This window comes from Ictidomys tridecemlineatus, chromosome 8 (genome assembly GCF_052094955.1).
Source record: "Ictidomys tridecemlineatus isolate mIctTri1 chromosome 8, mIctTri1.hap1, whole genome shotgun sequence".
NCBI lineage: Eukaryota > Metazoa > Chordata > Mammalia > Rodentia > Sciuridae > Ictidomys > Ictidomys tridecemlineatus.
In genome coordinates, this window is record NC_135484.1 from 94441318 (window position 1) to 94465609 (window position 24292).

General features: G+C 34.0%; 1 protein-coding gene across 20 annotated transcripts in view; it reads left to right on the plus strand.

Moving 5' to 3' along the window:
• Khdrbs2 (KH RNA binding domain containing, signal transduction associated 2) overlaps positions 1–24292 on the plus strand; it is a 586688-nt gene that overhangs the window by 486977 nt on the left and 75419 nt on the right. For all 20 annotated transcript variants that reach the window (XR_013425076.1, XR_013425077.1, XR_013425079.1 and 17 more), the window contains one exon: positions 7683–7765. Coding sequence is in view for 3 of the 20 variants with exons in the window: in XM_078019828.1 (XP_077875954.1) it covers positions 7683–7765 (83 nt within the window). In the remaining 17 variants the exon portion in view is untranslated. The remainder of the gene's footprint in view (positions 1–7682; positions 7766–24292) is intronic.

Genomic DNA, 24292 nt, shown 5'->3' on the forward strand with positions numbered 1-24292 from the left:
GCATTTCTTGTAGAAATAGATAAAACAATCATGAAGTTCATATGGAATAATAAAAGACCCAGAATAGCAAAAACAATGCTAAGCAGGAAGTGTGAATCAGGTGGGATAGCGATACCAGACTTCAAACTATACTACAGAGCAATAGTAACAAAAACAGCATGGTAATGGTACCAAAACAGGCGGGTGGACCAATGGTACAGAATAGAGGACACAGAAACCAATCCACAAAACTACAACTATCTTATATTTGATAAAGGGGCTAAAAGCATGCAGTGGAGGAAGGATAGCATCTTCAACAAATGGTGCTGGGAAAACTGGAAATCCATTTGCATCAAAATGAAACTGAATCTCTTTCTCTCGCCATGCACAAAAGTTAACTCAAAATGGATCAAGGAGCTTGACATCAAAACAGAGACACGGCGTCTGATAGAAGAAAAAGTTGGCTATGATCTACATACCGTGGGGTCGGGCTCCAAATTCCTCAATAGGACACCCATAGCGCAAGAGTTAACAACTAGAATTAACAAATGGGACTTACTCAAACTAAAAAGTTTTTTCTCAGCAAAAGAAACAATAAGAGAGGTAAATAGGGAGCCCACATCCTGGGAACAAATCTTTACTCCTCACACTTCAGATAGAGCCCTAATATCCAGAGTATACAAAGAACTCAAAAAATTAGACAAAAAGACAACAAATAACCCAATGAACAAATGGGCCAAGGACCTGAACAGACACTTCTCAGAGGAGGACATACAATCAATCAATAAGTACATGAAAAAATGCTCACCATCGCTAGCAGTCAGAGAAATGCAAATCAAAACCACCCTAAGATACCATCTCACTCCAGTAAGAATGGCAGCCATTATGAAGTCAAATAACAACAAGTGTTGGCGAGGATGTGGGGAAAAGGGTACTCTTGCACATTGTTGGTGGGACTGCAAATTGGTGCAGCCAATTTGGAAAGCAGTATGTAGATTTCTTGGAAAGCTGGGAATGGAACCACCATTTGACCCAGCTATTCCCCTTCTCGGTCTATTCCCCAAAGACCTAATAAGAGCATGCTACAGGGACACCGCTACATCGATGTTCATAGCAGCACAATTCATGATAGCAAGATTGTGGAACCAACCTAGATGCCCTTCAATAGATGAATGGATAAAAAAAAGTGGCATTTATACACAATGGAGTATTACTCTGCATTAAGAAACGACATTAGAGCAGATTATGCTAAGTGAAGTTAGCCAATCCTTAAAAAACAAATGCCAAATAACTTCTTTGATATAAGGGGAGTAACTAAGGACAGAGTAGGGACGAAGAGCAGGAGAAGAAGATCAACATTAATAGGGATGAGAGGGGGTAGGGAAAGGGAGAGAGAAGGGAAATTGCATGGAAAGGGATGGTGATCCTCAGGGTTATACAAAATTACATACAAGAGGAAGTGAGGGGTAAGGAAAGAATAATACAAGTGGAAGAAGTGTTTTACAGTAGAGGGGGTTGAGAGAGAAGAGGGGAGGGGAGGGGAGGGGAGGGGGGATAGTAGAGAATAGGATAGAGAGCAGAATTCATCAGACACTAGAATGGCAATATGTAAATCAATGGAAATGTAATTGATGTAACTGATGTGATTCAGCAGTCTGTATACGGGGTAAAAATGGGAGTTCATAACCCTTTTGAATCAAACTGTGAAATATATCAAATTAGATGTAATGTTTTGAACAACCAACAATAAAAAAAAGGAAAAAAAAAGAAAATCAACATGGCCTCTAAGAATTTTAGTTTCATCTTTCCTAGAACTTTATTGGCCTTAAAAAAAAAAATCGTACTCTGTAAAACATACCATGTGTTATCTTTATTCTTCCCTAATTCTTAAGAGTTTCAAGATTCTTTGAGAAGTCCCCCAAGTTCTGTTGATCTTGTAACTTTTAATAGGTACATGAGGATGCTCACTGTTACTTCTCAAATGGACCTGCTAGATCTCTGGTCAGTTGACATTACTCTTTCCTGATTCTCAGTGTGCTTCCTTTTGCTCTGGGACTTTACTGCCAGCATTTTGTCTATAGGCTTAGAAAATCAAAGAGAAGCTCATGTTTTCACAAAATGTTTCCAGAACCCCAGTCTAATTGCTCCATTTGAATTTTTGTTGGTACAGACCTTCCTTTTAATATTTCTTCACATATGAGTCTCCTGGTTTTCCTTTTGGTTGTTGTTACATTGCTAAACTTCAAACTTCCTAGAGCAATACTTAGCATGCAGTGGATTCTCAACAAATGTTTACAGAATCAAAGAATGAACTGAAACTGAACCAGATGGTTCTTCACTGGTCCAAATTCTCAAGAAAGGCCCAGTTCTTGATATAATTTCAGAATAAATCAGAATTTTCTGATCCTCTTCCTTCTTTCTAAATTTTAGTACACATTTGCCTACTCTCAAGAATTCCATGTGGTCTCTAAAATGTCTATAATGTTGTTCTTCAAAGCCACTTCTTTCACCATGATGGTAAATAGTTATTGAGCAATCACTGAATTGTGTGTGTGTGTGTGTGTGTGTGTGTGTGTGTGTGTGTGTGTATGCGCACTTTAGAGTTACCTGTAGTTAAATTTCTATAAAAAAAATTATAAGGTAGTTGATATCTTTCCCATTTTACAAATGAAGAAATTGAGGTTTAGAAAGACTGAAACCTTGGCCAAGCTTCCACATTGGGGAATCTCATTAGGAATGGAATCCAGGTAGAATAAAGCCAGAGTTGATGTCTTCACGGCTGTGCTATCATCTCTGCCTGCCTTAGGTTCCAGAACATTCTTCTCTTACTTTTTCAGAAAGCTACCTACTTATTACTCTTTTAGAGTACCATAAGAAAAACCATCTGATTTATACAAGGAGAATTTTTTATTTATGAATAATTTATTGTTCTGTTTTTAATATTCAGGATGGAGTATTGGCACCCTAAACATTATAATCCTTTTTGTTTTGTGACTGTGGTCTATTGATGGTTCACTGTTTTGTAGTACTATGCATTTTAAACACTTCCATATGTACAAATAAATTTATAAATATTTATGTGTGTGAATATTTTTATTTAAAAGATGACTTAAAATTATATCGAGTATTAGAGAACAAAAATAAATGATATGCATGTATTCATATTTATTTTCTCTTTTATAGTAACTACAATTATTTGGGACCATTGTACTATATGCTTTATGAAAACTGGGGATTAATAGGGAAATTTTCTATGTATTTTATAGATTTCCAATGTACTTCTTAAAAAAAAAGTAATATTGTAAGTGAGGAAGTAAAATGTAATAATTTCCCCAGATCTATTGGTAAATCTATTTTGGATAAGTATATTTATCATTTGAAATATTGCTCTTTTAGTGGTGATTTTATTTGAGTCAATTTTATATCTACCTTAGAAGAGATAGTTTTAGTTTTCTTGCTTAAACTAACACCTCAATGTATATTTATTAAATAACTACTTTATGGAATGCACTGTGCTAATCACCAAAAGACATGGAAGAAATGTTTAACTATGACATTATCCTTTTTAAGAACTTAAATTCTAAAATGAGGGAAAAGTTTGGAAAAATAAGTACAGTATTATCTTAGACATTTTATGTACCAGGGAGAGAAAACAACCCGATATTGAAATGGAGAGGACTCAAACTCATCCTATGCTCTGTAAGGGGAGGAAAAGCTTCCTAAAGATTGCCTCATATAAAATTATTTTGAAGATCAGTAGCATTTCAACAATAGAAATGAGGGAAAGATAGGAAAGTCAGGGAATCTGGAGCCCTGGAACACTTACCTGCCTTCACCCTGGCTCTTCTAGCTCCTTGCTATGAGATGTAAATAAAAAATAAATAAATAAAATGAAACAAAACAAATTAATACATCCTTACCTCCTATTAGAAGCCAGAACTCATGATTCCTGAATAAAAAAGGAAAAGATGAGTGAGGCCATAATTTTATAATCTTGGTGGAAGAACAGGAACCTAGACATTTGAAAAGAGTTTTGTGCCCTCTGAGGCACCTGTGGCAAGTAACCACTGATCCCACAATGTGAGCAACCCAGGTGGATCCCCAGGGAGAGTGCTGGACTGTCCTTTTACAGCGCTAGGAAATTCCAACTGAGGTTGTTTCACTGGAAAGAGATGAGTCTTTGGGTTGAGAACAGAAAGCTTAAAGTGCGCCCGGGATGAAGAAATCTTCTACTTCTCTCTCTCTCTCTCTCTCTCTCTCTCTCTCTCTCTCTCTCTCTCTCTCTCTGTATGTGTGTGTGTGTGTGTGTGTGTGTGTGTGACTGAAGTTAAATATTTCATAGAATGGTTGGAAGAAGAACTTTAAGAATTCTCTCTAGGTAAAATGGAAAGGATAAGAGGTATCATATAGGACAAAAGATTAACATACCAATGTAGAAGATTCAGTCTCACTAGTACCCTGACTTATTGTGCCATTTTCTTTGTGTAGGTATAGACTTTGTAATACTTATGTCTGATTCCCTGGTTTTCCTTTTTGTTTTTATTGTTTTATTACTAAACTTCTAGCTCTTAGAGCAATACTTAGCATATAGTAGGCACTCAAACAAATGTTTATTGAATGAATGAATGAATGAACATAAACTGAACCTGATTCCAAGTCCCTATTCCAAATTTTCAATAAGGAAGGAGGCCTAACTCTTGAAGGGGAGAAGACAAATGTTAAGACATCTCTCAGACATGAAGAATACCAAACCTCTAAATTGAAAGAGCATATTGAGTATTCAGCATGAAGAATGAAAAAGAGTCACGCATAGGCATGGCATTGTGAAATTTCAGAACATCCTACATGATGGAGCCTTATTCTGTCATAAAGAAAGAAATTCTGTCATTTGCAGCAAAAATGGATGGAACTAGAGGACATTATGCTAAATGAAAAGAGCCAGACACAGAAAAACAAGTACTGTGCTCTCTCTCCTATATGGAAGCTAAAATAAGTCCACTTGAATATAGCATATTTATTAATAGTGGCTAAAAATATTAAAATAACTATAAAATTCATAAATATTTGAAATCATTGTGAAACTTTGACTAGGGATTTCACAGTATTATGTAATTATTATGATTTAGAAGCAGTAATGCTATAAATTTATATCACTTTATAAATATTATCATATTTTTATTTAAAAATAAGAATGCCCTATGTTTAGGAGATGTAAGCTGAAATATTTAGAAATGTGACAAAATATCAAGAATTAATGAGTCCAGAAGGATAATTCAATTTCCATTATACTCTTAGTCAAACTTTTCTGTACCATTGGAATTTTTCACCTAGAAAATAAAAAAAGCTGGGGTGGGGAGGAGAAGTAGTATAAAGATAAACAAGAGGAAAACGGAGAAAAATAAAAATATTTCTCTCCAATATACCTCTTAAGAGAGGTTCCCCAAAAAGATGCTTCAGTGAGAAATGAGAACAAGGAAAGGAGATCTTAGGAAAATCCCTCTACCTAGAAATTCATCAATCTGGACCACAGGGCAATGATGCTGTTCTTTGGGAAGTAGTCTTCATGTAACCTACAAAGAAGTGATAGATTATCTGATATTTTTGAATATTTAGAAATAATATCTTTGGTTTGTTTCTGTTTTTATTTTCACATTAGGAATTTAACCTAGGGACACTTTGCTACTGAGGTATATACCCAATCCTTTTTTAAAAATTTTATTCTGAAACAGAGTCCCACTAAGCTCCTGAGGATCTCACTAAGTTGCTGAGGCTTGCCTGAAATTTGCCATCCCCTCTGCCTCAGCCCCTCTGCCTCAGCCCCTCAAGTGACAAGGATTACAGGAATGTACAACTGAAATAGGCAAAACATTGCCAACTTAATATGACTTTTGGGACAGTTAAAAGATAAATGATTCTAAATATATCAACAACCAAGAAAATAATAAAATGAGCAACTACTAACTTTGAAAGAACTGAAAACACATATAATACAATTAAAATTATATCAATCAATTTCGATCATTAATGTATATTGTGTATTATTACTTAACAAAAAAGATGTTGACTATTTAAGAGCATTTATGATCAAAGTATATTAGGAAGACAGAAATGGGGAGAAATATGAAGAGGATTCTATGATAGAACTAAAGTTGAACAACCTGAGTGGCTGGTCAATTAAAAAAAAAAAAGAAGACACTAAAATTCATAAATCAAGCAACACTAGCTATGTTGCTTAATCATAAATAAATACTAAATTAATAAATAAAACTACTAAAAGAAAACTGGTTGTTGAAGAATAAGAAAAATAACTACTATTTTTTCAATATTAAATAATTGGTTTATAAATCTTTTATAGATTATGATATGCTTTCTACTTATCAAAGATCTCTTAAAATACTATTCTAAAGACGATGTTAGAATGCTTAAATATTTTTCAATTCAATAGGAACCACGTTAGAAGGTTCAAAGATCAAATGGGGAAATTACCCCATATCCCAGAGCACAAATATGATAAAATGGAAATTACAAATAGAAAAACAAAAGACTGGAAGTCAGATTTAAAAGATCACATGTGTAAATAGTAGCATTATATAAAGGGCAAACCATAGGGAAAAGAATAAATAAAGTAATAAAATTTTAAAATTTCTTTAAAATAATAAAAATTAGTCTTCAGGTTAAATTTGTTCAAAAGCTTTGGTTCACAAGGATATTGAAATTTTTTCATCTTGACAGTTTGTTTCAATTTCTATCACAGAACAAAAAGAGAAATTCCTAAGCTTCCAGACTGAAACGGAGATATGAAATGGTATGGTAGGGTGGAAATACATTCCATGGAAAGAAATGTACCAGAAAAGATCCAGAGGCAGAAAAGCTAAAGATTTTTTTTTTTTTCCAGAACTAGGGAGTAATCAAGATGGATGGCTAGGGTTTAAAGTCAATGACCACAAAGGGAAATAAAACTAAATCACTCACAGAGTGATTGATAACTGGGAGTGTATAATTGCTAGCTTGCATGCACATTCTGCAATGACAAATCTGTATTCACTTTATCAGCATAATTTAGTCAGGTAACCAAACTCACCATCCAGCATTATTTTATTTGTGAGATTTTTTTTTTAAAAACATAAAGTTTGTGCAACAAATAAAAGATCTTTATATCACTCCAGCTTCTTTTCCTCTTTCTTCCTTTCTTTTATTCATTTTTGAATAATGAGTCCACCCTTTTTACTGAAAGTTAACTACAAATTAAGGATCTGGTTCTTTATATTTCTGTCTTAATTATGATTATTATTAGGAGAAAAGAAAAGAAACCTCCCAGTGGGTTGCAACAAATACGTTGTTAGCACCACTCTCAGGCAATCACATAGATTGCTACTTTCTACCCATAATATTTTCAGAAGAAAAGTTATTTTGAATTTCTTCAATGGTCTTCATTAGTTTTAATCAAAACTCTCAGGAAATCTTAGAGGGGATATTTCTACTTCTCTGATGTGTTCAGCTTAATTAAAGAACATTAATATTTGACCCATGTAATATTATTCAAGGTTATGTGGGAATTGTTAATCAAGTAAAATGGGATGTGTGGTTACTAACCAAGCATAAAAACTAACCCAAGGTCACTTTGCATAAAATCTTATTAGCCTAAAGTAGATCCACGTTTTCAAATTGATTGCTAATAGGTATTTGTACCCCTTTCCTTCTAGGGGTATGATGATGGCTATGGGGGTGAATACGATGACCAGACCTATGAGGCTTATGATAACAGCTATGCCACTCAAACGCAAAGGTAAGGCATTCGCCATCTAAATTACCACCCTTCTCAGGACTGTCTCTGATCCTACTATATTATTTATTGAATCTGAATATGTTATATGAGCCTTTCAAGCAGTTGCTTTTCCTCTATTATCTTTCTATGTTGTTAATTGCTTACTAGACTATGAGAGGTTTAAAAAAACAATAGTCTTGCAACTACAGGCAATGAAATAGTAGTGTGTTATTTTAAGACTAGATGATTATCAGAACCAATTAATTCATTAAACAAGCCGGTATTTAACTAAATACTGTTTTTGTAGAGATTATGTTAGTGAACTTATAATTAAAATAACAAGGCACTTCTTCAGTGTGGCTTTTTTCTCAAGTGCCATTTTCATTTGTAAAACAAAAGATAAGGAAATGTTATCTGTATTCTCAAAAGGGGAAAAAAATCTTAAAATATTAAATGAATGAAATAAAAGAAAAAAACCCTTTTATCATAGATAGCTAATGATCACTGAATATATCTCTTTAGATTAACCAAAATTTGTGTTATCCATGAATTTTTATTTCTTACAATCAAATTCATTAAGGTATTATTAATATACAATAAAATTTACCCATATAGGGTATGGTTGTACAAGTTTGGCAAATGCAAACTACAGTATAATGACCACCAAAATTAAAACAGAGCATTTTCATCACCTTAAAAGTTTCTTTATGAGACTTTATAACCAACTTCTCCCACATGCCTGGGTCCTGGAAGCAATAATGTGTTTTTTGTCACCATAGTTTTGCCCTTTCTAGGAAGTCATATAAGTAGAAGTAATTTGATATCCTTTTGGGTCTGGCTTCTTTATTTACCATAGTGCATTTGGTTTTTATTCATGTTGTATCAATATTTTACTCCTGTTTATTGCTGTACATTGTTTGTATTAGAGAAATCACAGTTTGTTTCTTCATTCACCAGTTAAAGGACATTTGAGTCATTTCTATTCGGGGGCAATTATTAATAAAATAAATATAGAACAAATGTAATTTTAGAAAATTCAATTACCAAAGTATTTTTCCTTAAAAAAATATGTGTCATAGCAAAGGGGTCATGTGATATTTAAGAGATTCTCTACGTATCTGAGAGAAGCCAAGAGAACCAGTTGTTGCAAAATCTTTATGACATTCATCATTTGTCAACCAAGGTTATTGGCAGGTGACACTTGAATAGTAAGTCTCCTTGAGGACTTGCTAAGTAACATTTGGGTGAGGGAAGTTGACAAAGAAACAATGTTAAGGTTGTCCTGGTGTGGAAGTAATCTAGATTTACAGAAGAAGTTTGAATTTTCCTTGGCCTGAGGGATAGCATAGTGAAGGTGAAGAGAAATTCTACTTAGAATACTGTGGGCAGTTAGGAATAGGATGAGTGTGAACAGATCTTGAAAGCCAAGTCTGAGTTAAGATATCACTATGGAAATGACCATCTTCAAACTGAGTAACTGGTTAATCTGTCACAGATTTAAAGCCATCATGAGCCAAGTGCTTCTGCTGTAGGTAATATATAATTTTTCCAATTACCTACTGGAACACAGCACAGTTATTTAGGATTTGGGAAACATTTGCATCACATCACAGATACTCAACAGAGTGTTGTATGCAATTTGGATACACATTTAGAACATGTGCTAATATTGTCAATCAAATTCATTGTTGCACATTAATTCATAAAAATAGCCATACTATAAAATTCTGTAACTGGTTTCAGAAATCCTTTGGTACAAAATATAGCAATACACTTCAAATATACCTAAAATAGATTAAAATAATTCCTTCATGTAGCTCTATAGAGAGCTACATTTAGATCAAAGAGATTTGGGGATAATTTGCTAAAAATGAAATGTTTTCTAGTTCTTTCTTATGGTGAGATTTAAATGGGTTTAACTGACCCAAAGAGATAAGGAAGAAGAAAAATATAGGATTAGGATAACTTACCACTGAACATTTGAGAAGTATATACTAGAATTATTGAACTCGCTTGTGTATTAAAAAGTAATAGCAATACAGAATAATCTTGGGAAGAAAATTTTTATCTTATTTTAATGAAGTGTATTTTACATGTAAAATGACATTTTATTTGCTTCTGCTATCTTATCTATTCCCTTTTGTGTCTACTGAATTTTCTGTGGTGAAATTCTTACCATCCTTGAGAGTTAGCTCAAAAGCTAACTCTCCCAAAGCATCTTTCCTCAATCCTTTATTTGGGAATAACCTGTTTCTACCCTGAATTCACATTTTCACTTTCCAAAGCACTATCTTTGACTGCCTTACACTGGGATTACATGTGTCTATGTCCCTTATCACCTTTACTGCTCATAGAGAATCCATTTCTGATATGCCTTCATGTACTTCACAATACCAGGCTTTGGGTATGTCGTGTGATATATAATGAATGGATGATTTGGCTCTGTTATGTGGTATATGCTGAGTGTACATAAATGTCAGGCCTAATATGTTCTACACTGTGGGAATATAAAGTAAGATCCTTATTCCTCAAAGAGAAAACTAAATTCAGTTAATATATTTAGTCAAATAGTACTATATTTTTGTCAAAATATGATGTTTCTCAGATAATAGTGTTAAACCGGAAGTGACAAAGAAATCATGTCGTGAAATTAATTGCAATGATATTAATGTCCTGGATTATAATAATTCTAAAATATCTATTTTTGTTCAAAATTATGTCCTCAATTCTAACATGGTATTTGGCACACTAGAAGTTCTTAATAAAAGCCTATAGAATAAATTGATTAAAAAATAAATGAATTTATTAATGACTGAACTATTACTTTAGGAGATAAGAATAATTTTAATGTAATACTAATTTGTAATAGAAATGAGTAAACACTGTAGCTTTTATTATATAATTTTTTAACTCCCTACCTTTAGATTATATGTATTGGTGTAATGATGCCAGGAGTAGATAAGATTACAATTTAGTTACATAAGAACTTATTAAGCAATCATATGTGTCATATACTAACCATACAGTGACAATTCTTGGTCTTTATTTCAATATTTTTTAACATACACTCTTAATAATTTGAGGAGTTACTTGCAAATTGTGAATGTATTTGCATACACATACATGTGTTTATATATATATTTAAATAAACAAAGTCAAACAATTAGACAATAATCAAATGTTAGGAATTAAGAGTAAGAGAAAGTTCATTTTCTATAAGAATCTGTCTAGAATTTTTTTTCAAATGATGTTTCTTTATTTGGTCTTTGAAATGTAAGTTTGGAATTTTTTTCTAAATAAATACAATAAAGAGAAACATGAGCATAAAATTATCTGTCATTTGTAAACAACATGAATATTATTTTGGCATACGATAGAAATATTTGATTTTATTGTAGTCAAAATCAGAAGAAATGCTGATTTAGAATCTTTAAAAAATAATACAATATGTATGATGTAACAGAACTGAGATAAAAGGTAAAATTACGTAGAGAAAACAGTCTTTAACTGACTAGTCAGCATAGGTGAACATGGAATTTGTGAAAATTTTAAAGTAGACCCTGGCAGTTTCCTAAATGGAATAATTATATCATCCTCAATCGAGATTGTGGGGGAAGTTCACAAGGTAACAGTCCTGCGAAGGTTCAGCTGGAGTTCAGAAGCTATAACAACTTTAATTAATCCCCAATTGTTTTGTAAGACATCATTAATTCTGGAAATTTTCAAATGGATCAGAGAAGGTACTTTACTAAAGATAACTCAAGAGACAGTTTAACTGAATGACATATTAATGACTGGTAAAAATGAAAATATGAGGAATCTCCAGCCATTTTTTTTTTCTCTTCCTCTATGCCTATCAGAAAAAGTAAAGAAACAGATTGATGAGTTGATTATGCAAGCTTCAAATTGCAGAGCTGCTATTGCGGTTTCCAGGGGAGCTCACTTACTTCAAGTCTTTGGCTTGAGACAAGTTACATCCTGTGATTAACACCTTTAATTGGACCAAACACATTCTGTTCATGTTCTCGTTCCCCCTCCCCCCTTTTATATGTTCTTCTCAAAGATATTAATATTTACAAAGAACAACCTTCTAAAATCATCTATTTCACATGATTTTGCTGACATTCCCACACCCAAATGTTCAGCAAGAATCTATACCAAATCTAGGGGAAAAAATAACTTTTATTTACATAAATATTAAGGGTAACATTACAATTGAAAGTTAAAAGAACATTTGTGATATGAACAGGAATTTCGTTTGGCTATAAAGTGTAAACAATTTATAATTTTCCAGTGTAAATGGATAACTGTACAATAGGCAAATATCAAAATGCAAGCCTTTCCTTTCCTTGAAGTATGAATTGGGAGAGGAACTTGCACAATCTAGGAGAAAAAGCTGCCCCCTTGTGGATTAATGGAGGAATGTTCTAGGAAAGCAAATCTAACTCCTAAAGGCAGTGGTTGGGAAAGTTTACAAAAATGAAGACCCTTTTTGAATACCCATAATTGTCAGGATCTACTCAGTAGGGGAAGAAGAACGAGACTCTTGAATTAGAATAATTTGAGGAGAGTTTAATAAGGGGATTATTTTCAGTGGCAGAGTAGCACAAAGGAGAGTGCAGTCCCACAGAGCTAATATTCCTGGGGTGAGTACTTTACTACCAAAAATAGGAATAGAGGCAGATAGAGAAAGCTGTAGGAAAGGCCATCTGACATGAGCTGAGACCTTTGATTCAGATGGTATGTACGGCCATCCCATAGAGAGGAAGCTCAGGTAGTTAATACCCCAAACTCACTCTCTTCCCTCCTTCTGGTTTCCTACCAGAAGGATGGATCCACAAGGAAGCAAAGGACAAGGGACGCAAGTGATAGAGCTGCCATTCATCTTTCCTTGAATGGAGAACAGGCTAGAGGGGAGAGGGATGTGGAAGGAAAAAGGAGGAGACCTGGCACATATAAAATTTTTTATCACATTTCAACAACTAGTAATTGTATGTTTCTGTCACTTTCTTAAAGATTTACATAAATACATGAAATTGCTATGGAAACAATTATTCTTTTAAGTGAGTATTCATTTCATATAAGAGAAAGCATCTATATACTAAAGGAAAAAAAAAGTAGTGAGGCCATAAAGTGAACATAGAAATATACAGTTGTTAGACAAATGGTTTCTCAGATCCCATCAACAATTTCTTAGCTTCTCAATGGTCAAAGCCCAATGGACAGGAACCAGTGCTCAAAGGCTATTTGGAAACAATGGCTCATAATATCTAATAATAGTGCTAACTGCTATGCTAAGTGCTTGGGAGCACTGATCTCATTGAAACAACATATAAGGCAGGACTTAAGATAATTCAAGATAATTCAAATAGTAAACATTGGATTCAAACCCACATCTACAAACTCTACAGCCTTATACATAAAGACTAATAAATGGTATCTGAAAATATGAATCAGTTCATCAATTGAACAGACTTCTGTTATATACCTGAACAGGGCAGATAGAATACACCTTTAAAATAGTAAGAATATAAAAAGTTATTTGTATGCTTTTCAAAATGTTCTGACCAAAAGATACTTCTAAGCAAAAAAAAAAAAAAAAAGAAAAAAGAAATTATTAATTATTTAACTACTGCTTTTCAGCTATAAATTTAATATGACCCTGCATATTTGACACTGAGCCTACAGAAAAATTTCTAATGAAAAAAAATTAAGTGTGCAAAACTGCAATCACCCAGTAATTTTTAAGGTTTATTTATTTATTTATATGTAAATAAATCCTTATCGAATGCATTACAATTCTTATTATATATAGAGCACAATTTTTCATATCTCTGGTTGAGTACATAGTATATTCACACTAATTCATGTCTTTATACCTGTACTTTGGGTAATAATGATCATCACATTCAACCATAATTAATTACTCCATGCCCCCTCCCTTCCCTTCCAACCCCTCTGCCCTATCTATAGAGTTCATCTATTCCTCCCATGCTCCCTCTCCGTATCCTACTATGAATCAGCCTCCTTATATCAAAGAAAACATTCAGCATTTGGTTTTTGGGGATTGGCTAACTTCACTTAGCATTATCTTCTCTAACTTTATCCATTTATCTGCAAATGCCATGATTTTATTCTCTTTTATTGCTGAGTAATATTCCATTGTATATATGTGCTACATTTTTTAATCCATTCATCTATTTCTTCTCAGCAAAAGAAACAATCTGTGAGGTGAATAGAGAGCCTATGTCTTGGGAGCAAATCTTTACCCATCACACATTAGATAGAGCACTAATCACTAAGGTATATAAAGAACTCAAAAAGCTAGACACCAGAAACAAATAACCCAATCAATGAATGGGCCAAGGATCTGAAGAGAAACTTCTTAAAAGATGATGTACAATCAATCAGGAAACACATGAAAAAATGTTCATCATCACTAGTAATTAGAGAAATGCATTAGAGAAATGCAAGTCAAAACCACTCTAAGATTTCATCTCACTCCAGTCAGAATGGCAGCTATTGTGCAAACAAACAACAATAAGTGTTGGCAAGGATGTGGGGGAAAAGGTACACTCATACACTGCTGGTGGTATTGCAAATTGGTGCAACCAATATGAAAAGCAAAGTGGAGATTTCTTGGAAAATTGGGAATGGAATCACCCGGGTAATTTCATGCATATTATAATATTAAGTATATAACTGATTGTATATAACTGATTTAAGTGGCTCTACTCACTATAAAGTTACTTAGCCTCATTTTATGATTCAATTCTCCTAAGTCTCAATGTATAGCCAATGATGAGATTGAATTTACAGAAAGTTATTGGACTTGAGATATTTTCCCATGGTTATTATACAAGTCAGTTGTATTTTTATGCCCTCTGCGGATCTCTGCATGTATAAACAGTATGTTCCATATTGTTTGAATATATCTTCAATGGAATGAGAATCTGCCTTTTGTTACTTTTTTTTCTTTTTTTCTTTCTCTGTGTTTGACATATATTTATTTTAGGTGCTTAGGATAGTCACTTTTAGTTTTAAAAAGAAAATACTGTGTTTCTTCAAATTATTCACTCTGCATTCCTTGTAATTGTTGACCTTTTTTATTAATTTAGGGTTAATTTCAATGACAACTAAACTCTTTGACCAAGTAAAATACTTTCATGAAACTCTAACAAGAAGAGTTAGAGAAACCATTTTCCCTAGCCACTTGAATGCAGAGCCTCCCAAGAAAAACTAAGTATCCCAATTAGTAACTAAAACTTGATTCATCATTTATTGAGATCAAAACATGGCAGTATGCCATTTCTCCTGACCACATTAGTTCGAAACTGGAGACACTTTCAGCAGAAACAAGAAGGTGATGGACAAACCATGTACCATCAGAACTTCAGAAATGAGACACATGGAATCATCTTAAATGCTCAAAACACCTGGCCTGGTGAAAAAAAGCCCAGCATTAAAGCCAGATTAAGAACCTAAGGCGAAATTCTGGTTTCAGGGTAGGTGAGGCAAAGCTTAGCCCCACCACAAATAAATATAAATAAACAGAAGAAACATTTAACATACAGTTGAACACATAATTAAGGGGTCAGTAATGTTCATGACTACTTCATTATGAAGATATACAATGAGCAATGTTGGAGACAAAATGCAAAGTGTGTACCCTATCTAAAGGAACTATATTTTGCTCAACTTTCTGGTGTTGTGGCCATGTAGACTATATAAAAAGGACATTGTAGCAGTGCTAGTGTCCCCCACATCCCAAGGAAAGCTGGAAGTCTAGGCTTCCCAGTTACTATTTCTACCCCACAACTACTAAACAACCATTTTATTGTACTCAAAGATTTTATACATAAGGAATTTAAATGAGGCACAGCAGTGGGGCCCTGCCTCTGTTCTGCTGTATCTGGAACCTCAACAGAGAAGGTCAAAGCCAAGAGTGACTCAGTGACTGGGGGCCGAAATCAACTGTAGAGTCTGCTCAGATATTATAGGTTTTAATCAGCTTTTTCATCATTGCAATCAAAAGACATGACAAGAACAATTTTAGAGGAGGAAAATTTTATTTGGTCCTCACAGTTTTAGAGATTTCAGTACATAAACAGCAGATTCCATTGCTCTGGGCCAGAGGCAAGGAAGAAGATCATGGCAGAAGAGTATGGCAGAGGAAAGCAGTTCAGGATATGGCAATCAGAAAGCAGAGAGAGCATTCCGCTTATCAGGGACAAAATAAAAACCCCAAAGGCACATCGCCAGTGACCTATCTTCTTCAACACATACCCTACCTGCCTGTAGTTACTACCCCTACCCCATTAATCCATAACAGTGGATTAATGCATTGATTGATTAAGGCTCTCATAACCCAATCATTTCACCTCTAAACTTGATTGCATTTTCTCACACCTCATCTAAACCATGACTTTATGTCTATAAGTTGATGCTGCTGTCAGCTGGTACCCTGACTGGGTGGGACTACTGGGAAGGACTACTCATAAAGCCCTCTTCATGTCACTTAGGCCTCATCACAGTGTGTCAGCTCAGGATGCCAGATATGATATCCCAAACAACAAAGCAGAAGCTGATTTTCCTTTTAAAATGTAGTCTCATTCTCTTGGTTACAAGCAAGTCACAAGTTCAGCCAGATTCAAAAGAAGCACTGTTAGACCTCACTGGTAAATGGGCAACTGGCATGGTTCAATGATGGAAGGCCACTTCTGGAAAGTATAACCTGCAATCTCAGTACAATATCCTGATTTTTATATGCTAGAGAGTAATCTAAAGAAGCTAAACACTTTGGAGATTAAACTAAACTTATCTGTAGAAAATAACGGCCACTGTTTTTTACCTTCTGCTATCTGCAAAATAATGTGCATTGAGAATTCAGCAAACAGAAGCTGCTCTCAAGGACACAGTAATAAAGAATTCTTCAGCATGGCTATTTGAGTCCACTACATGGTCTATGAAGGATATCCTAAAATCCAGGAGACCATTGGTAAATAACTAGGGAAGAAGACAAACATGCAGGATGTGTTAAGTGCTAGTACAACCTAGAAGGATTGCTACAGAATATGAAAGAAAGTGGCAAAACATCTAAGCGGCAGATTGAGAGGCAGGACCAGAAGGTATTCAAAAAGAACTGATGTTCTGAGATTTCATTGGAAGTACAGTTTAGCCAGGTAAAGACATCATCATATGCAAACATAAAGGAATAAGAATATGATTCGTTGCTGAGGATCTGCATATCCCTCAGGTGAATCAACTGTAAGACATTTGGGGGTAGTAGGATATTTAGTTGAACTGTTAGGAAGAAAATAAGAAACTTTGGATTCAGCACTCAGGAATAAGAATCAGATTTGGATAGAGTTTTGAGGTACTTTTCAAGGCTTAAGGTTATTAAAACCAAATCATCTTTGGATAAAATTACAAAAGTCTTTTTTATTTGCTTGCTTGCACCAGGCCAATTGGGTACTATGATCTCAGTGGATTCTCCATCAGTTACTATTTTATACCTTTCTGAAACAATTTGTCTGTGTGCTTTCATTGCTTTCTTTGGTTTCTTAGTCAATTTTCGTGTAAAAACAACAACCTCCAGGTCATGCTATTTTGCACATGCCTACTGGGAATTAGAGAATGAATGTAAATATAAATAATTTTATTTTATATATATTATGTGGGTGTGTGGGTATGTGTGTATGTGTATTAATCTGAATGATGGCCAAAATGTAGAAGATAGGCCTCTGTGATTTTTAAATCATGGAGTTGGAAAAACAAAAACAAGATCTTGGGAGGACCCCAGAAAAGGGAATAGAATTTGCCTGGAACGAATGGGATGAATGTGTAATAGAGTCAAAAAAAAAAAAAAAAGATACAGATACTATTTATTTTCCATAATTAGAATTTTCCATTATGACATCTTAATATACTACATAGAAAGTACAGGTTCATAATCCTACAGTTACAATGCTGTGGACCAGATGTTTCATATTCAAAATTATTTGTTCTGTAGACAATCAATACAATGCATATGCTTTGTATTCTAGATTGATTCCAATGTCATCTGGGCCAAAAATACGTATTAATTGTATTTAAATACATGAATAACTATACCAACTGGGATATAAATAGGTATAAATAGCTTCTTATCACTTTAGGTTGGAAGTTTGTTGCCTAACTATTCAGACCCTCAATTTAAGAAAAACTATTGTTCTCACAATGTTTGGATTTGGAATTGAAGGGTAATCATTGTAAACTTTCATTATGTAATATTCAATAAGATTGAATAATAGATGTGTACAGGAGGCAACAAAAGTCTGAAGAAAGAATGCTTGAGCATTTCTAAAGGTAGTTAGTCTCTAAAAATAACAATAGCAGCAATAACAATGCTGAGCATTTACTATGTGCCAGATGCTTATATTAAGTAGTTTATAAACATTATCTAATGAGATGAATAGTTTTGTCTCCATGTTACAGATAAAGAACTAGGATTCCAAATGTTTACCATGCCCAGAACTTTGTAGCTTAACAAGAGTCCAAGCTTCGTACTGATTTCTCTCCTATTTCAAAGAGTAGAATCTTTGTGTTAATGTCATATTGTTTTCCAAATACTTGACTCTGTTTTTAAAACACCTAAGTTTATTAGGAAACTCTTGAACTGAAGTACACTACTCTCCTCTAATCTCTATATACACTGATCTCTGATATGCCTTGTGAAGCTTCACTTATGTGTATTCAGCTTACTTTTTCCTCCACATATCTGCCTTTCTTAAGAAGATAATGCCCCTCTACCCATATCCAATAAAAAATGAGATATAGTATTCTCTACTACTGGTCCTCACCTCTCCCTGTATTACTTGAGGGTTTTCAGTCCCTCTAAAATAAAGAGGCAGAGTATGTTTTTCTGACTCCTCAGTACCAGGTATCTTGCTTTGATTACAATAATCCCACTTCTACCCATATCCAATAAAAAATGAGATATAGTATTCTCTACTACTGGTCCTCACCTCTCCCTGTATTACTTGAGGGTTTTCAGTCCCTCTAAAATAAAGAGGCAGAGTATGTTTTTCTGACTCCTCAGTACCAGGTATCTTGCTTTGATTACAATAATCCCACTTCTAAATCTCAGCCTTACAAAGTCCCTGTGTTTCCCACTTGCCTTCTTGCTATTGCCATGAGAAGAGCATCCCCAGGTACAGCCCAGATCTCAGGGAGTGGTAATCCTACTCCATCCACAGCTCACAGAGCCTTCAGAGAGCCCAACCTAGATCCAGCACCCTCTAGCCAAACCAAAAATAATCAGCTTAATAATTGCTTATTTTTGTATGATACTGATATTTTATTCTTTGTTTCCCAATTATTTTACCAGTAACCAACTGATATCCAGTGTAATGCTTACCTAGACATGGATTTCTTCAACAGTTCTTATATATCATCATTGCCATTTCCCCAAGTCCCCTGATGGTCTCTTCTAAAAACATTCCAGTGGTCCAAGTGTCCATTTTAAAGTCTGGCACTGTGATCTTGAGATATATTACATCAGAGTAGAGTTGATGTGCAAAGAAATGCACTATTACATCCTATGTTTCTTGTTTCAAAGTCCTTCAACATAATCCTACTGTGGTTTTCTTTAGTGGCTATGTCACGTTATTGGGTTTTATTGAACCTGTTTTCAACTGAAAACCAGGTTTTTTCTAAATGAAGTGCTGTCAAGCCAATTCTAACACCATCCTGCATCTTTGCCATTGATTTTTTTTAACCTAAGCTCAGAAATGTACATTTATCTCTGTGACATTTTACCTTGTTGTTTAAGTTTCTTATTGTTGGTTTTGAGCTACCTTGTTGAATACCAATTCTTAAAACAAGTATATTAGTTATACTCCCTAGCATATTGTATGTTTATTTTTTTTGTTCAAGTACTTTTTCAAAAACATTTTTGGGAAAACAGAGTACCAAGAATAAAGTTTAATAGCAACCTTTAAGTTGACATTGACCACTAATTAAAATTTCATAAGAAAAGTTATAAACATAGTTATGAATCTACATGGTTGTACTGTTAGGCAGTTTACAAGTTATTTACGTAGAAATTATATAGTATTTTAAAACTACCCATTTCTTTATTCAACAGATATTCACTAAAAGCTGAATGTCACTATTCTGGACCTATGTGTACAAACAAGTCAAGCAGAGCAGATTTTGATTTATCAACACTTAGTGTAGGGTTTTTTTGTGGGATTTTGTTTGTTTGGGTTTGGTTTGATCTTGTTTGTGTGTGTGTGTGTTGTGTGTGTGTGTGAGGTGTGTGTATGTGTGTGTGTGTGTGTGTGTGTCTGTTTTCCAAGTATGATTCAGGACTGCTGCACTAGAAACATGGCATATAAAATAAGAAATTTCTGGGCCCCCTGCTGAGGGCACTTGAATCAGAACATGAAGAAAGGGGCTCAAGAATCTGCCTTTTAACACTATATTATTGTGATATTTAGGCATAATAGATATTTTTCTAACCTGATACAATGACACTGGTTCTACGTGAGGATGTGAATAAAATTCTATCGAAGACAATTGGGAAGGGGTAATACCTTTTAGAAGAGGTTGGGTAAATCCTTAACGAGAAGCTCACCATTGAGCTGGATCCTGGGAGAATGGTAAATGCTTTCCTAGATGAAGTAATAGAGGAAGTGCCCTCTAGACAGATTAGCCTGCTCAGAAGCATGGGGTCATGAATGGAGCCATTCATGATGGCATTCCAAGGTGTCTGGGTGTGGTGTGTGTTAAGGGGCTAGGCTAGATGGGTGATTAGAATATAGAAATGGGACTGTGGCCTGTGTTAGTGACTCATCATTCACCATCTCAGAACTAGAGAAAAGGGAGATGTGAAAAAAATGATTATAATTTAGGTGAAAGCATGCCACAGTAGTGGTGCATGAGAACAAGGAGTTCTGATTTCCTTTCATTTTGCAGAAATTCAGCATCACTACTAATGCTCAGTAGCAAGCAGGCTTCATAATGCCTACTCATAAAACACCTAAAGCTTCCCTGGCTTCAGTCACATGCCACGAGTTCCTGGGTGAATGTAGCCTTATTTCCACACAGAAAACAAGTCTGTCAAAATAGAATCATTGTTATCAACATACATATTCTTTCCCAGATTCTATTATATATATTTTTTTAAATTTCTAAAATCTGATGTTTGAAAATAATGTTTCAGTGACAAGTGGTTTGAACATTATGTTGCACCGGTGAGATTCCATTTGTGATCTGAATGTGGAGAAATATAAATCACACATGACCCTAGTGCTGATTGCATCAATGAATTCAGACTCAATGTCAACAAGATTAAAGTATTGAAATAATTAGAAATTATATTGATATTTACAGTGCTGAAATTCTACTGATATTCATGAATTATGACTCAACCAGAGAAATACGTGTATATAGTTAAAATTGTGTCCAAATCAAACTAGGGTTCAATAGCTTTTATGTATTTGTACCAAAAGCAAGTAACAGTTAATTTAATAATGTCATGTACCATTGAGTCTAATTAGTCAGTGAGATGAAGTTTTTATTTATAGAAAACAATTGTTATGTTCTAATGATAATATTACAAAACAGAAGATTAATGTTTTGTTATAAAAGTTTCTCACCCCGATTTTATGTAATAAAGGGTCAAAGTATGCAGAAAACAAGCTAAGAAAATACATGATTAAAGACTGTCTATAAAGGGAGATTATTTGCAGAAATATATGCACAATGTTTAGTCCAGAAAACAAAAGCATACATAAATATATTTCTTCTTTGGAGCATGAGGCAATACTCTCAAAGTATCCATTTTCTCTAAAGGGGATCATTGCAGAGCTGATCATCATTCTACACTAGATGCCTTATATAGATCATCTATCTTGATCCTTAATCTATGAGCAGAACAAATATGTCACTTCCCTCATGAATAATCAGCCTATATTTCATCCTGTGAACATTAAATACCATCAGCTGAAACTTAAGAAGGCATGTATGGTTATTTAATTTAATTCAGAATATTTCAAGATGAAATTTTTCTCAGTAGGGCAACCTTTATGAATATGAAAAAGAGGAACTTTACGTCTATGCCTTCATTCATCGGAGAATCACCTATTATTAACAGTTATTGAGTACCTGACATGAACTAGGCACTTATCATGGAGCTATCACAGTTATCCTATTAATACTTGAGATAGATAAAATTATTACCTATATTAAAGATGAGGACACTGCAGCTCAGGGACATTAAATAATTTGCCCAAGATGTCACAATTATAAAACCAGAAAGTACCAACTCCATATTTTAAGTTCAAATATCTTTTTTTTCTGTATTCTATGTATCACTTTTAAAGAAATGTTGATTTTCCATCAAATGGATCAAAGACTCACTATTCTCCACCCTTAAGACTATGGACTTTTCTTACCTCTTATCAGTTTTCTTTGGAAAGGAAGATTTACATCTTTGACTTTCTCAAAATAAGCTGGACAGGGGGCCAAAGTTGTAGCTCAGTGGTGGAGCACTTGCCTATCATGCATGAGGCACTGGGTTCAATCCCCAGCACCACATACAAAAAAAAAATAAAAAATAAAATAAAATAAAGGTATTGTGTCCATCTACAACTAAAAATTTTAAAAAATAAGCTGGACAGGAAAACAACTGCCGGAGGTTACTGTTTTATCTATTTACCTATCTGCCTGCCTGTCTACCTACTTACCTATCTATGTTTAATATATTTAGTTCATTAGTTAGTGTTGATAGATACAAATTTATGTTCTACCTCTTCACAAACAAGGCTGTTCTATACAGCAATGTTTTCTTTATAACACTGTTGGTTAAATGCAATGAATAAACAAGTTTTACACTACAAAATTTTCAAAACTAATTTATGAAATCTTGATGGAATTTCAAAGATAATTTAGAAATGTAGAATCTCAGGCATTGATCTTTCTCTTGTTAGAGCTCTGTGAAAATCATGCTGGTTAGGCACAATGAAAGATATTTGCATTTTGGCTGAAACACAAACACGTAATAAGACAATGTCTCACCTAATATATTTGAGTACACAAAATGATCAAACTTTGATTTTTCAAATAAAACTTTTAATAGAATTTTTAAAATTAACTTCTTTTAGCTATTTCTGAGCTAAAATGGAAAATTCTTAAATGAAAATGAAATGAACATCTTCCTTCCTGATTTGTTTGAAATATAGTCTTGTTGATCCCCTGTTAAACAACTTCATTGTTTTCAGTGGTGACTAAGATAAAATCCAAACTGCTTACTATGATGAAGACAAGGTGCTTAAAATTCTGTCCTCTGCATCTTTCTTGAGACTGAGCAGTAAATACCTTTCTACCTTATCCTAACTCCCAAACTCTGGAGAAGTGGCTGCAGACACCACCCCCCCTGCCTTTTTTTTTTTTTTTTTGTCTATGCATTTTGGCTGGTGTTAATTCTCTGCCTACAAGGCTCCTTCATTCCTTTTAGCCTGGGTAATTCTTACTTACATTTAGTGTTGATGAATTAAAAAAATTAATGAATAGATAACACTTAACACTTAATTGCTTTTCTGGTAGACTATAATTTCCACGAGGCCTATTTCAATCTCAGTTTATTTTGAATATCTTATAAAGTAGAATGTATCTATATGTAGCTACTGGGTTTTCATTTTTCTGTTTTTGTTCTTATGGTTGTTATACCATTATTTTGTATAATCAGAAATAATGAAGTGAAAGAATACATTGGAAAAGATGAGGAAGGAAAAAGTAGCTAGTTTCCGTAGAAAGATAATTTGCTGTAGAAGGAATAGACAAATGAAATTATTTTTAAAAACCTATTTGCAAATGGGGTTCTCAGCACAGAAATTCCATAGGCATAGGTTTTCCAACATAGACATAATGTTTATCCTGTGTTGATAAACCTCACCTTCAGTGCTAGAAATAACAGAGGCCCCCTTTCAGAGAAGCCTCAGTAATAATCACCACAATAGGCAGGTCACACAACAGTGATGAGATATGGAAGGAACCTTTGAAGATGTGAGTTATTTGTTGGAGAATCTCCCATTTCTCTGGGGCAGATTGTTCAGTTAATACTCTGAATAGCTCTGAGGAGAGGTGTGGTTGGTGGTGAGAACTGATTTAAGTACCTGTGTATTTCACTCATTAATCTATATACTAATGATTACTGCTTCATAAATATCACTTTTCCCAGAGTGATGAAAGTTAACAGAAGGAATTGATCATCCCATAAATGGCTATAAAAATAGAAGAACTACCAATTTGCAATTTGAGGATGAGATCTGGGCTAAAAATCTATATTTGCTGGATGAATTTCTGGCAATAGAGTGTAAATGTACAGTGTAACAAGTACTAAGAATAGGTAGGTAGTGATGTATACTTCACATGTGATTTTTATATTGTCACATTATTTTAACATATTAATTTACTTGACTGCAATAACCATTTCACTATGAATAAGTCCATCAAAATATCACATTATGTCTTAAATATAAAAAATACATTTTTAAATCCTGA